General features: G+C 48.1%; 1 protein-coding gene across 1 annotated transcript in view; it reads left to right on the top strand.

Annotated features, from left to right (window-relative positions):
* T265_07754 (hypothetical protein) overlaps positions 1–14,101 on the top strand; it is a gene marked incomplete at both ends in the record, with an annotated part of 20,722 nt that overhangs the window by 1,281 nt on the left and 5,340 nt on the right. Inside the window, one exon of the mRNA XM_009173359.1 lies at positions 76–256. Coding sequence (XP_009171623.1) covers positions 76–256 — 181 coding nt within the window. The remainder of the gene's footprint in view (positions 1–75; positions 257–14,101) is intronic.

The following is a 14,101-nucleotide window of genomic DNA, read 5'->3' as shown; positions in this document are numbered from 1 at the left end:
TGTCTTTCTCGTTGATTTTGGTATAGCAAAGAAATACCGGTATGTCTTTCCCCACTTGCTTCCATTTCCTTCCAGAGATCACCGATCTAGGTGTCACATCGCATACAGGGAAGACAAAAATCTCACAGGTACTGCTCGGTACGCCAGTATAAACGCTCATGCGGGAATCGAGCAGTCTCGACGTGACGATATCGAATCTCTGGGATATGTGTTTATGTATTTCCTCCGTGGACATTTACCTTGGCAGGGACTTAAGGTAAGTGAGACCGGGCAACACCATTTGGATAGTATCCACCACAGTGGATGGTTCGGTACTCCTCTCGAACGCACTGAACTGCTACAGGCTAGCGGCTTAGTTAACGCCATCGGGGATCAGAAGCTGACACAAATGTCCTATACACAGCTACCTCTGCCAGCGACTACGAGCTGCAAATTTATGTACAACCTAAACACCAATATTAGCTGCAACGAAAGGGGAGTAGCATCTTATCTCTATTGAAAGCAACAGTTATTCACCAGAGGGTAAGTTCTTTCATCGCCATAAGGCATTCGTGAGACCCCACCCAGAGTGTTAGTTGCATAGTTCCCACCCATTCTCGGTTAGTAAGACCTAAAAAGGTTGCAGTATCGCCTAACATGACAGTTACTGGATTACTGGAGAATGAATTGTGGTCCGAAAAAATCTCAATGTTCTCCAAAAGGCCATTGGTTGTGTGGGAATCTAACCGGAGCTTGTCCTGTGACGTACACGGACCCCATCGTTATTAGCTATGGCTGGTAAGGGTAGGTCGTTTTACAACACCGTGGATTCGGATCACGCGCTTGTTCATTGCTGCTTTGCTTCGTTTTTTAGGGGTGTGAAAGATGCGTACACTTCGTTTGACCATTGAAAAGCTCAGACGCCGATGTGAAATAAGTCTGTCAGAACCACCTACTGAGGTCCCCTCCGGCCAAGGCTTCTGGTGCAAGACCTCAGTAGATACTGTCCGCAACCCTACAGGATGCTGGGCGCTCCGCCCGGCGCAACCGGCTAAGTATTCGACCTCGAGCAACAATCAAAAATTATTCGAAGCTCGCATGATTATTACTTAGTCGAGAGCATAACGCCGCTCCACAAAGTGTCAAACTACGGGTGAATAAGCGCATGTGTGTGGATCAAGAAGTGTGGTGGATCCATAAGGCTAAAGAGATGGAGGAGGTGAGGTATTTCTGGGTCCAAGAAAGCCTCCGGTGAGCGAAGCAATAATTGATGACGCCTCGGTTATCTGAAGAGGAGTGCCGGAATCGTTGGGCTGAGCACTTCCTAGACCAATGCAACTGGCCACCTGTAGTTAGGCCGGATTTCTAGTCGGCAACCCAGCCTTGGACACTGAATTTACTCCTTCCTGATGGCTTCGGAAATAGGCGGGTGCCTTTTGTCCCTCAGGCATCACCAAGCTGTTGGCCTTCACATACGCCCACCCACTCTGTTCAAAGATGGAGGTGAAATTCTCGGTCGGTGCTTGTCTGATTGCTTCTATTGGGGCGAAAGAGACCGCACCAAATAACTCGGGCACGTTGATAGTAGCCATCATCACCATCGACACCATGACTTCAGTGCTCAACACCCATGCTTCGCTGCCATGATTTATTTGAAAGCCTCATTGTGAAGAAAAGAATAAAGGTGGACGGCTAGCTTACTACATTCATTCCGAGGTGCCCACACCTCCGAACCCTCCTTTAGGCAATCTAGCTACTGACAACAAGATCGCCACTGACATCGGTTGGTAGCCTTATCTTGCAGCGTCTCCAAACAGGCGCAATGAGCCCCCTATCCTGGAAGGCGAGTAGCACCGACAGCACCCAAACGTTTCGTAATCTCTTCCATACCCCTCTGCCAGGTCATGGGTTGGCCACCTCTGCTTCCGCCACCCTAAATTAGGTATGAAAAACAACGCTCTCCGGCAAACGATCGTTAGATATACGCAACACATGCCCCAACCAACGCGGCTTCTGGTGCTGAACACATTCTTAAATAGAAGTACCCGTTGAACAACCGAAAACTCGCCTTCTAATTGCCTCTGCGGATACGCCTGAAGACGTCTCAGTTCCGCTGCTCTAACAGGCCAAGTCTCAGTCGTACAACAAAACGGCCCGCACTGTTGCTTGACGTAAGCGTCCCTTGAGATTCAGGGATACATCACTTTGACACCGTAGGTGTCTCAAGTTAGCAAACGCAACTCGAGCCTTACAGATTCTTGCATTGACCTCTTCTATCACACTTTAGTCAGAACTAATACAACGTACAGGATACGTAAAACCCTCCACAACTTCCAGCGGCTCTCCTTGGGTTGCAAGTGGCATGTTCAGTGGCTGCATGTCCATGAGCATGACCTTACAGTTCATGGGTGCAGTGTGCGTACCAAAGGACTTTGGTCAGCACATCTTCGAAGATGAGAACGATATCGTCTGCATATTCCTGATCGAAAAAGTTTGCGTTTTTTTAACATCAGGGTTTTGGTGACCTAGCTTCGGTCGACGTGAAGTTTCTGCATATTCCTGATCGAAAAAGTTTGCGTTTTTTTAACATCAGGGTTTTGGTGACCTAGCTTCGGTCGATCGTGAAGTTAAAAAGGAATGGAGAGAGTGGGCATCCATGACGCACACTGCTTTGTGTACGGAAGCTTTTGGAGAGCTTCCCGTATATTCTCACACGTCCAGAAGTCTGGGAACTCAAAGAGCTCATTGTGTTCACGAACTTCCGGGGCATTCCTTGGTGGGCAAGCGTGTCAAGCAGAACAGACCGGTCAACCGAGTCGAAAGCACCTTGGAATTCCAGGGTCACTAGAATTGTGGGTCGCTCATACGTATGGCGTTGTTTTGCACCCGACAAAGTGTGAATATTTGGTCAGAACAACCCTTACCAGGCCATAATCCCGCAAGCTGCTCTCACGAGCCACCGTGAGGCAACGAAGCACCAGTGATTCCAACAGTCTCGTTACGACCGGGGTCATGCTGATCCCCCTGTAGTTGCCACACTCACTACGCGCCCCTTCTTGGAAAATGGGCACGATCACCGACTCTCTCCAGTTGTCTGGGGCGGACTCTTTTTCCCAAATACAAGCAAACAGATCAGGTATGCACAGACTGAGGACTTCACTCCCATCTTTGAACAATGTGGGTGAGACGCAATTCGGACCAGAGGCTCAGTGACGAACAGATGCAGTCATAAATCTCCGAGGCCGTAGGCGCTTCCACGTTCACCGTAACTTGTGGGCTCCAGATATGTGCCAGCTGATGGTCGTGACAGTTGTTCGAAGTATTAGGCCCAACAATCTGTGCATTCTTTATTCGAGATGGTCACTTCCGATCCTTGGTGGTTTCGTCCACAAGTGGTTTCCGGGGACCGGTCGCACGGTTCAATTGAAAAAATCTTCGGGCATTGCAGGCTCTCTGGACCTCTTCTATTTCCTTGGCTTTCTGTGTCCACCGTACTTCACGATCGGCTCGCCTGCTCACTTTCATTTGACGTCTGATAATTCGACGCCTCAAATTTTTTTCGGGACCGTCTGGGAAATTTCCCCGAGATTTAAGGAGTGGCACCGTTCGGTCTGATATCCAGTGCTTGAGTGAGCCTTTTGATGCCGTGCCACAGACGAAATTCCCAACACTATGCAAAGGATACTCGCATTGTGTGGCAATAACAGGAATCAGCTTGACCCACGTGATCATTTACTCTGTGTCATCTCACATAGGCGCGCGAATAGGGAACCCGAGACCAGCATGCAGGATTCCGGCCGGGAGGAAATTCGTTCACGTCTTCACATTCCATCAAGTGTTGGAGCATAATAATCGTTCAGTTGTAGCATTCCTCCGGTGCCTAGCTTCCGTGCCACGCGACGGAATCACGAGAATGGGTTACCCAAGCCTAGACGGGAAGTCGAGATACAGAGGATGGGTTCGATTGCTGTTAGAGCAACAGCATCTGTATAGGGGTCCTACAAACTTGTTTGATTTTGTCAATGGTAACGCTGGCGCAACAGGATACGCCAGAAGTTCGCCCATATTACACACTGTATTCAGATACTTCCGGTCACTTCAGAGTGCTCCAGTGGCTTTCCTTTGAGCACTGATGTCCGGTAAGAATTTTCATTCCACTTTTGTTTGGGCTGGTTGTTGGTCTAGATAATGAGGCGAACACTGGAACCTAGTCACTTGGCCTGACGAAGCTTTTGTGTCAAAAGCGAAATGTTGCCCAGCAATAGGTCTGTCGATTGTCACCAAACTTTTTCGAGAACACTGGAAGGTCTCCAAAATCCCATTAATCAGGTCTGTTCAAGCGAGAACCTTGGCGCGTTCCTATTTTCGAAGACAGGACAGAAAGGGCAAACAATACTGAATAAGCTGACCGAGGCCATCCAGTTCTTCAGCATATACTTCGTGACCACAAAGTGCAAGGTCATGCTGCAAGACTTGCACTATTTGAAAATGCCTCCAAGTATTCAATTGTTGACACTGAAGGTTGTGGAACACTATACGTATCTCGGGAGTTGCATTAGATCTGATAGCAGTGTCATAGACGAAGTGGACGCACGAATCTCGGATATCAGAATTGCGTCTGCCAATTGACGCCACTTGTGGCACCGAAACGGCATCTCACTGGGCCTCGAAGGGCGCGTGGATCAGACTACATTACGGGTTGTATTGTTGTGCGACTGCGGGAATTGACCTTTTCAGGTGGAGGATCCGAGACATCTTCAGGTCTTTGACGACCGATGCCTCGGAACTGTAACTGAGATCGGATGAAACCGACGGATTGGAGATGACGCGATCAGGAGTCGGGTTTTTGGCGCTTTACTGGGGTACATCCAGCACTACAAGCTGAGCGTTCAGCTGTAGCACCCTTACGGTAAATAGATGCCATGCCACCCGAAAGAAGCACGAGAGCTGAGATATTTCCAGGTTGTTCAAGCTTAGGCTCGCTTGCTTCGAGTGACCCGGCTGCTGTGTATTAGAAGCGTGCTACGGATGAATGGCGCTGGCATGGCTGTTATGCGCCGAAAGGGTGCTGCCGCGAAAGGGCGCTACAGCTGAACGATATATATATATATATATATATATACCGTTTACCAGTCCACTATATGGTCCGATAAACTGCAGCTCAGTAGTGATGAAGGATTTCTTTTACGAAGACATGTGGCGCTCGCTTTGCTTTGCAAGCGTAAATGACTTATCCAGCCGTAATACCCTCTCGGTGCCTAGCTACGATGCCGCGCGGAGGAAGCATGAGGACAGATACTGCCAGATTGCCCCAGCCCAGACAAGGGAATTCGAGAGGCAGAGGTCGGGTTCGAGCCAAGGACCATACTGGCACTAAATTTGCGCCCTACCCACTGAGCCATCTCTCCCTGGTCGACCTTACATTCAGTAAGTTCTTGCTTTAACCACTGAGCTGTCTCGACCTCGGCAAAGGCAACTATTGTTACCCTAGTTTTTGGTATGAACGCCCAATTTACCTTGCTGATTCGGAGAAAAACACAATTGAGTGGTAGATTCCGGGTTGTCCGCCCTGGGGTTAATCGGAAGCAACTGCTTTAGACGGTGAACGTAGTCTGCTCTCAGCAACTACACATTTTAAGCACAAGGGCTCACCCTTTGTCACCTGGGAACCACCAAACAACCGATCATCTCATGAGTCGTGTGCCAATTAGTCACCAGTGGAGAGCTTCAAGTCATCAAAGTACTCAATTTGATTCTGGCTGTGTTGAATCGAACATCGACACCACAAGACCATCAACAGCAGAAAACCAGGGTGAGATATCAATCCTCCAGCACGACAAGGCACCTGGCGCGGATGGTCTTCACCCTGCAATCTTCAAAGAAGGTGGGAGGTCCTGGTGAACAGTCTGATAATCAAATTCCAGAGAATTTGGAACAAAAACAGAAAACCAGTCTAATGGAGCTTCTCGACCGTCATCCCAGTTTTCAAAAAAGGCGTAAGAACTGTGCGAAAATCATCGTGGCATCAGCTTGGTATCCGTCACATTTAAAGTGCTCTCGAGATTCGGGAGAATCAAGCTGGGTTTCGCAATGGCCGAGGGTGCATCTATCATAAGTGAACCTTGACAAAAATAACGGAACAGTAACACTCGTTCAAACATCTCTCAGTCGTTTTCCTTGATATGGAAGCTGCTTTTGACTCTGTCGATCGTCATAAGCTGTGACGGTGTCTGGTGACCAGAGGATTCCCTTCCAAATATATAATATCCCTTATGAGGGCACTGTATGTGAACTCCTTTGGGCGTGCACGCTTTTGCCTGGGTTCATCTAGACAACACTGCCCTCTCACCTTTTCAACTTTGCTATTGATGTGCTGCTTGAAATTTTTCTGCCTGTCTCTGAAACCTCCGCGGTTCAAACTGCTCTCTGGACCTTCGCTGACAGACGTTGAGTATGCAGACGATATTGGTTCAGATCCGCGGAACAGCTTGGTATGCGCTTCACGCCTGCAAAGTGCAAGGTGATGCTACAAGACGAGGTGATCAAAGTCGAACTTCGTGCTTTCAGATGAGCCGATGAACGTGATAGATAACTTTTTTACCCAGGCATTTGTGTAAGTTCCGGTGGACTGGATGGAGATGAGATTACTTCTCGAATTGGAAAGGCCAAGACAGTTTTTGCCAACCTCGGACACCTATGGCGCTAACTTGGCTTCATTTTCTCTGTCAAGGGCAGAATTTGTAGTGCGGTAGAGCGATCCATACTGTTTTATGGATCAGAGACAAGGACTCTACGCGCAGAGGCCATAAGAAAGGTGTCAGTGTTTGACGAGGGGTGTCTCCGAAGCATTGGTCGAGTCCGGTGGGAACATGTGATTAATAATGTTGAGGTACGCCAGATAGTTCTGAGAAGAAGGAACTCTCTCGTCGTAGATGAATTTCTCACGCTTCATAGGTTACGCTGGTTAGGGCGTATTTTGCATGCCAGACGCCGTCCGTTTTGCAGAGCCCTTTTCGCTCAGCCCTCTGCTGAGTGGAAGCGACGGAGAGGTGGACAGCGCATGACCTGGCAATGAAGTATGAAAACAATAAGCTGTAAATTTAGTCGGGTCGACAACTGCCCCCTCCCTGTATGGGGACCCCGTGACCACCACTCACCAATAGTTAATGATTGGCAGAAATGACCTGATCACGCGGTCACTGGCGCTCGTGCGTCAAAGCTGTTGCCTCCAAGGCTTGGCACTCTCACTTTCCGGTGGTCGAAGCTGTAGCAGCCGGGACTGAGGTCCTTATGGTACACGGTTTATAGCTGATAAGTTTATTAATACATGGCCCCTAAGGGCTGCCTAATTGAGACGTCTTCAGGTCTTCGACAACCCTTGTCTTGGAACCATAGTTCGCGTTAGTTTGTGCTGGCGAATCTGTATTTCTGTTGCGTACGGAGTTCCCCATCCAGGGAGACGGCACTGACCAGTTTAGCTGAGTTCGCTGGTAATGGCTTTGATTGCCTGACCTATCCTGGCTCATGGTGCCGAAAAGACTGTCCGGGGAAGTCGTTCGACTGGCATACGGAGCACGCGACCAAGCAAGCGCAACCTATGGAGTGTGATCAGCTCATTTGTAGTGACAGAGTTATATATTCCGAAAATCTTCCGACTTATCCTAGCATTACTGATCTGATGTTCACACCGGACTCTACAAAGGCATCAGTGATCAAACACTAGAAGTTCTCAAACATTCCCAGGTCGCAGCGGCCAGGTTTCCAACCCGCATAATAATATGGAGCGTCATGCAGCATTGTAATCTCAACCCTTGACGGATAAAATGATACCAAGCCTACGTCACAGGGTTCACAAGAGCTGCTCTGGCCTTCCCAATCCGGATGGAAATATCAACTTTTTCTGGATCACGGGACTGATACTGCCCAGATAGACAAATTTGTCTGCTACCTTCATCAGCACATCCGCAGACACGAAGGGGGTTGAGCCCACCCAGTACTGCAGCAGCGCTACACTCTGCATTTTTGAAGCGCATTTCGAATCGTGAGACAGGATTACCGAGAATAATTAATATCGTTTGCGTTCATGATGTGTAAGAAAATGCCCAGGGAGCATTTCGACCCCACAGGTATTATAGGCCTGGTAGTGGGTCTTCCATAATCGTATCAACGGAAATTTAAATAGGAGCGAACATTCTTGCTTAACACCTCAATGTAGCTTTCCGTAGATCTTCACGCGACCACAGGAGTTTGTTTACAGTGTTCTAGAGAGAGCCAAGAATTTCTGAACGACGGGCGTTTTCGCTACATATGCACCACTATGGCAGCTGACGGTCCAGAGTCAAAGACAGCTTTCAAGTCAATAGAGACCACGATTGCTGGTTTCTGGAAACAGTCACTGTTCCAGAAAATGCTGGAAGGCGAAAATGTGATCGCTACACTCTCCTGAAGGACGGAATTCAACTTGATTTTCATGAATCTGTTTCTACGTCCAGTCAGCCTTTCGAAAGACCAGAGAGTACCTTCGTGGCCCCGGTTACCAAGCTATTGTGCAGTGGCTTATCTGTTTCTACGTCCAGTCAGCCTTTCGAAAGACCAGAGAGTACCTTCGATGCCACAGCTACCAAGCTATTGTGGCAGTGGCTTTCGCACAGCATTTGCACGCCCTTATGAAAACAGGGATAACTGTCTTGCTCCGTTCTTCGGGCGATTTCTCTTTGCTCTATATTGTTCCAATGGACGACTAGGTATTCTGCGCCTTCTTTCAAGAGAGCTGGACACAAACCACAGTCTTGGTGATTTCTTACATTTCAAACTATTCCTACTGACGGGCAATGAAAGCTCACATTCCAGGGACCGTGGTGCATGAGGTCAACCAAACTATTCTTTGGAGTGCCCTGTCCATGTAGTCGACGTTTTTGCGGCCGAATTACTGATCCGCCTTTTATCTTGTCGCTTTACTGACAGTTGCTTTGCCCATCCAGTCACATTAAGTAGTCTGGGGCAAGGTTGTTTCCGGTAGAATAGCCTCCTTCTCCTTAGTATTCATTGATCACCGGTTCTCTTGGTCTTACCTTATGCTGTTCAGCATTTGCTGTTCGAAGGATTTGTGTGTCGTACATCAACCAGGTCAGGTTATCTTGATATCCAATAGCCATTTGATCGTATCAGAGATGTCGGACAACTGCCAGCATGGCTTTTTTATACTGCCATACATCATCCAGGTTCTCGTTACCAGAACTGTGTTGGGTTACCGTGTAGAATAGTTGGTCTGGCTCGGATCGATTTGATAGTTCTCCGAAGATGATGGATTGGCATATTTCTTGCTTACTTGCCCGTAGTAAATCAAATTACCAATGTTTCTTGATGGACGATTGAGCCCTGATAATTTTTGGTAGACTTTATCGTCAAAACTGCAGTCCACTGAGGAATGAGCTGACACTACAAACAGGCATCAGTTTTATGTCGAGTGGAATTGGGCTTGGTTGAGCTGGATAAGCAAACGACGCGGAGACCACTGTTCCTCCAAATTTATCCCAGCAAGACACGTCCAGTCCTGAAACTAATTGCAACTTCACAAACCGTTACTTCTGGGTTACCAGACACACAGAGAGTAGGAACGTGTGAGACCTGAGTTCGTCCCGAGTGCTTTAGGATAGATCACCACGCTTGAGCCTAACATGGTGTTTCAGAGACAGCAGACATCAACCTCAAAAGCATGAGGTTTGGGCAAGCGTTGTCTGTTTTCCAATTTAATATGGAGTACGGTTGTTCGAGGCTGCTATGTGGAAGGGATGTGTGGGTTTATCTATGTTTTGTTAATTTCTAGTGATCCGCGAGGTGAATAAGGCATATCAGTCAGATTACTGAAAACTGACTGATCCTGCGACATTTGCTTGTAGGGTAGGGGCATTGGGATGGATAGCAGCAAACAAGGAACTGTGGAAGCCATTGATATTTCACTGTTTTCTTAGATGAGGAACGTGGTTTAATTTAGGTACCTCCATCTTGAGCCTTCGACTCAAAAGTCTGACCCCAAAAGGCAGCGAGGTGGTCTGTGGTTTTGTTCGGGTCAAGCTCAGGTGTCTGACCCTTCATGCCGTCACGCGCAATGGACGCACAAGAACACTACTTCCCACTGCCACGCAGTTCAAACTTTTTTCAGGCTAAGGTAAGGGTCCAAGAAAAAGCCCTACATTCCACTGCGTTGAGAGTCAGACTTTGAAGCCAAAGGTTAGAGGATGGGGTAATTGGAAAAAACCCCTATCCTTGGCCCGGGCAACAGGGGAGTATCATTCATGCTTACAGCTCTCCATTCATCGACCACGTCTCTATTCAGATTTTCTCGATTTGGCTATGAATCAGGTCATTATTGTCCCGTATATAAATTTTTACCCAATAAAATCCATCATCGGCGGAGCGTTAGATTTTGAAGAACCAACTGGAGTCCACTCCGGCTTGGTTTGCGTTGATCATACCTTCACTTTCCGACAAGTGTTAGGACTGCCGCTCCTTCCGATGGCTGACAATGATGGTTTTTCTCGACCTGAAAGCTGCCCTCAACATTTTTGGCGCCGTTTTGAAGTCCGCGTATTTATCAAAGATGGTTGCTACTACTGAGATAAGCAAGATGGTTTTCGGGAAGATCGTTCCCTCGGTGAAGTAACCAATCACACTCCACAGGTTATTCTGGTTAGGTCATGTACTTCGTATGTTAGAGGACCGTTTGCCTCGCAGATCTCGGCCAGCCGTATATCGGATGAAGACAACCCAGGGGTGGGTAGCTCTTTAATTGGTAATCAAATATGATGTCCATCACTGCTCAACTCAGTCACGTTGCTGACGCATATCTCCCAATATTGGTATCGCACAAGAAGACCGGTGGGTGATTGGTGACCACGACAGGTTAGTTTACGCAACCAATCGCGGTTCTGCGTTAAACACACTACGTTCTTTGGATTGTTCCCCTACCTCTCCTTTTGGCGTAGCTTTCGAATGTGAGTCGCTAGCGATCCCACTCGTCCGCCGCATCACTGGCATTGGGACTTTTCAATGCGCCGAGTTAGAAATGCATGCTTCTTTTGCCATCTATATAGACGTACTGTTTGAAGACCAGGGTACAAGCGAAACGCATTAGGAGACAAAACTGAAGGCCTGCAATTTAGGATTTATTCGTCTGTAAATTTTAGATAGAAACCAACATGAGGAGTGTAAGGACAAGCAGTGTTATGCAGCACGTAAGATCCTCCGGGTAATGATGGAATGGTCCTGACTGACGATATGGGTGGCCAGTTCGGAACACTAATGAACATGAAAACTCTGGCGCCGATGTTTCCAGGACTGGTGATGATGATCGCTTTATACAATTTCGTGCTAGTTACCATCTGGCTTAATTACGAATTTCCAGCACAGACACATTTTTACCCAGCGTCGTCTACACCGCAACCATCCGATCAATCAGATGGATTAAATAGAGATCAGCTATTTTCTTACAGGACTATCGTTCATTTTGGAACACTTGCGCAGACCCCACGATCTGGCCCGTTCCCGCATGGCTGCACATATGAAGGAAAGTATCCATCGACTCAATTTTGAATGTCTGATATGTTCAACCGCCAGAGAAATCTCGCTGTAACGTCCCAGTAAGCTCCTACTGAATGGAAGTCGAACCGGTCGACCCAACGAATCGTATTCGTTCGAATGCGGTTCGGAAGTGGATGAGGTAGGTAACGATTGGTCGTTGACATTTGTCTCGTCTTCCCTGGAGTGTGAAGATTTGGTCAATGCTACCTCCCCTGGGTCCGAAACATGCCTGACTTGATTTCATAAACGGATTTTCGATCTCTTTTGTGGAAAGCTATGAGACACGGGATTAGTACAAGACGAACAGTAGTGCCTATCTTGTGTGCCCCTGCGGGCTGCAGTATTCTGGAGCTTAGCGGTTTTCAAACCGATGAATGGCTTTGATTGTTTCTTCACCCTTTTGAAGGGGGCACAGTCATTGTCGTGCGCTACGTGGGGGGCTCATTGATGGGGGAGGTTCGTGCTGTTGTGCGCGATTGGGACTTTGTTTGGAATGTCTGGCCCATCGGAAAAGTGAACCGAAGATACCGGTAATATTTTCATCTGATGTGATGCCTAAAGTGGACCGCTTTCTGTAGGATTATCGCAGAAGACTGAATGGCTTCACATAGCAACATTCGACGTAGCTTCCTAACTGATCTCCACACCTATCCAATAGAGTAGCGCAGTTCCCAGGTAGTCGTGAATCGTGCCAACTGTGCCAATCCGTCGTGTATTAACAACACAGGACGTGCTTCGAATTGTTCGCTAATATCTTCAGGTATGCATAGGCATCTCTGAGCATTCGGAAGGATGGTTTTGGATTTCCTCGCAGGGCGGGTTTTCAGACGAGTTATCAACCGGAGCCAAAACTTCCTACAAGAGTGCGCTCCGCCCCTCCCTGGTTGCTCACTTCCCTCCGAGGAACAGGAATCCTCCGCACTTGTGGTCCATCTAATCTCCACCAAGCAGTCACTCTGGCGAGCTACGATCATCGCTTAAGTATCCAGCTAGAAGCTTCTTAGGTTGTTGAAATCACGTATTTCTGACGCACAACACATCGAAGTCAGCGGAGTTGAAAAGTCTGTCACCATTTACACAGCGAGGACTGAGACCGTGCTTTCTTACAATTATTCATGTTGAGGTATCGCACGGTTCGACTTGGATATTTCACTCGCCGACGGTTATGAATATGTAACTTTTCGGCATTCGTCAACAGGTGATTGGAGCGTGTTGTAACATCCGTCATTGATGTGCTATTGGGTATCAGTTACTGGTGCATTTATGTTCACGAGCTTTCTATGACTAAGCTTTTGAATCTCGGTAATGCTTCTCTCGACTTGAACACTGTATTATCTTGACGAGAACGAACCACTGATGAAGCAAGATACAGCCGTCCTTTCCAAGTAAACGAATTTTATTGGAACGGTGTCCAGGTGTCTATTCCTCCGAAGAGCTAATCGCTAAGGGCATGCTTGCTAACAGCTTGGTTCCAAACATCCATCTCGTATCTGGCATAAGCAGTTTCCCAGGTCGTTTTCTGGTCAACCCAACCACTGGATCAGTGAAGGTGGATTACTTCCCTAAGATGCTGTAGAATGAGAAGCATGATTGATAAGAAGAGACATTATGAGTCTCCTTGGAAACTTCTCACTAGTGCGTCTGCGTCACTCGGCTCTTGTTCAGATGTCATCATCATTGCCAGCTGTAAGAACCGCGTACTCGTCGCACAGTGGTTGTAGCTGCCACAGTTTCGTTCACCGATGATTCGAGAAGGTGGGGTAGGTAGCTGCGCATTGGAGGTAGGAGCTGATAAATTAGTGCACAAATACAGAACTGTAGGTCGACCGTTAGGTGGGAAGATTGGGAAGGGAGCTATGCACTGAAGGCGATAGCTTGGATGTATGGGCGCCATTGCAGGTGCGACTGGGCCATGTCTGACAATGTCTCCAACCATCGATGTGGTCAGTCCCGGGGTCCCCATTCAGGAAGACGGCAATGACCAGCTCAGCTGAGTTTGCTGGTAATGGCTTTCATACTTCGCTGCCAAGTTCTTGTTGACCGCCTCTGACTATCTTCCGCCCTTCACGTGGTTATGCGAAAAGAGCCCTTCGAGGAAGTCGGTCGGCTGGCATACGCAGCACGTGGCCAAGCCAGCGCAACCTATGCAGTGTGATCGCTTCAATCCATCGAGGGTGAGCTATTTCTCCCGAATACCAATCGACGTATTTCAGCATTGCTGATCCCACCACCATTGCTGTTCCCACCAGATTCTGGCATCGATGGTCAAACACTGAAAGTCTTTTGACGTCCTCAGCACGCAGCGGCCAGGTTTCTGATTCTTATAGTTACATGGAGCCCACCGCAGTATTGTAAACTCGACCCTCGACAGAGAAGCTGATGTCACGCGTACGCCACAGGTGATGCAGTTTTACAGAAGCTGCTCTGGCCTTCCCAGTCCGGATGGAAATATCATCTTTCGCCAGACCACCGGGACTGATATTGTCTACTACGTCAATCGGTTCATCCGCAAGTATGAGGCTAGGGTTCCAACCCACCCAGT

The sequence above is a fragment of the Opisthorchis viverrini genome, assembly GCF_000715545.1.
Source record: "Opisthorchis viverrini unplaced genomic scaffold opera_v5_183, whole genome shotgun sequence".
NCBI lineage: Eukaryota > Metazoa > Platyhelminthes > Trematoda > Opisthorchiida > Opisthorchiidae > Opisthorchis > Opisthorchis viverrini.
This window is presented reverse-complemented; position numbering and strand designations above follow the sequence as displayed.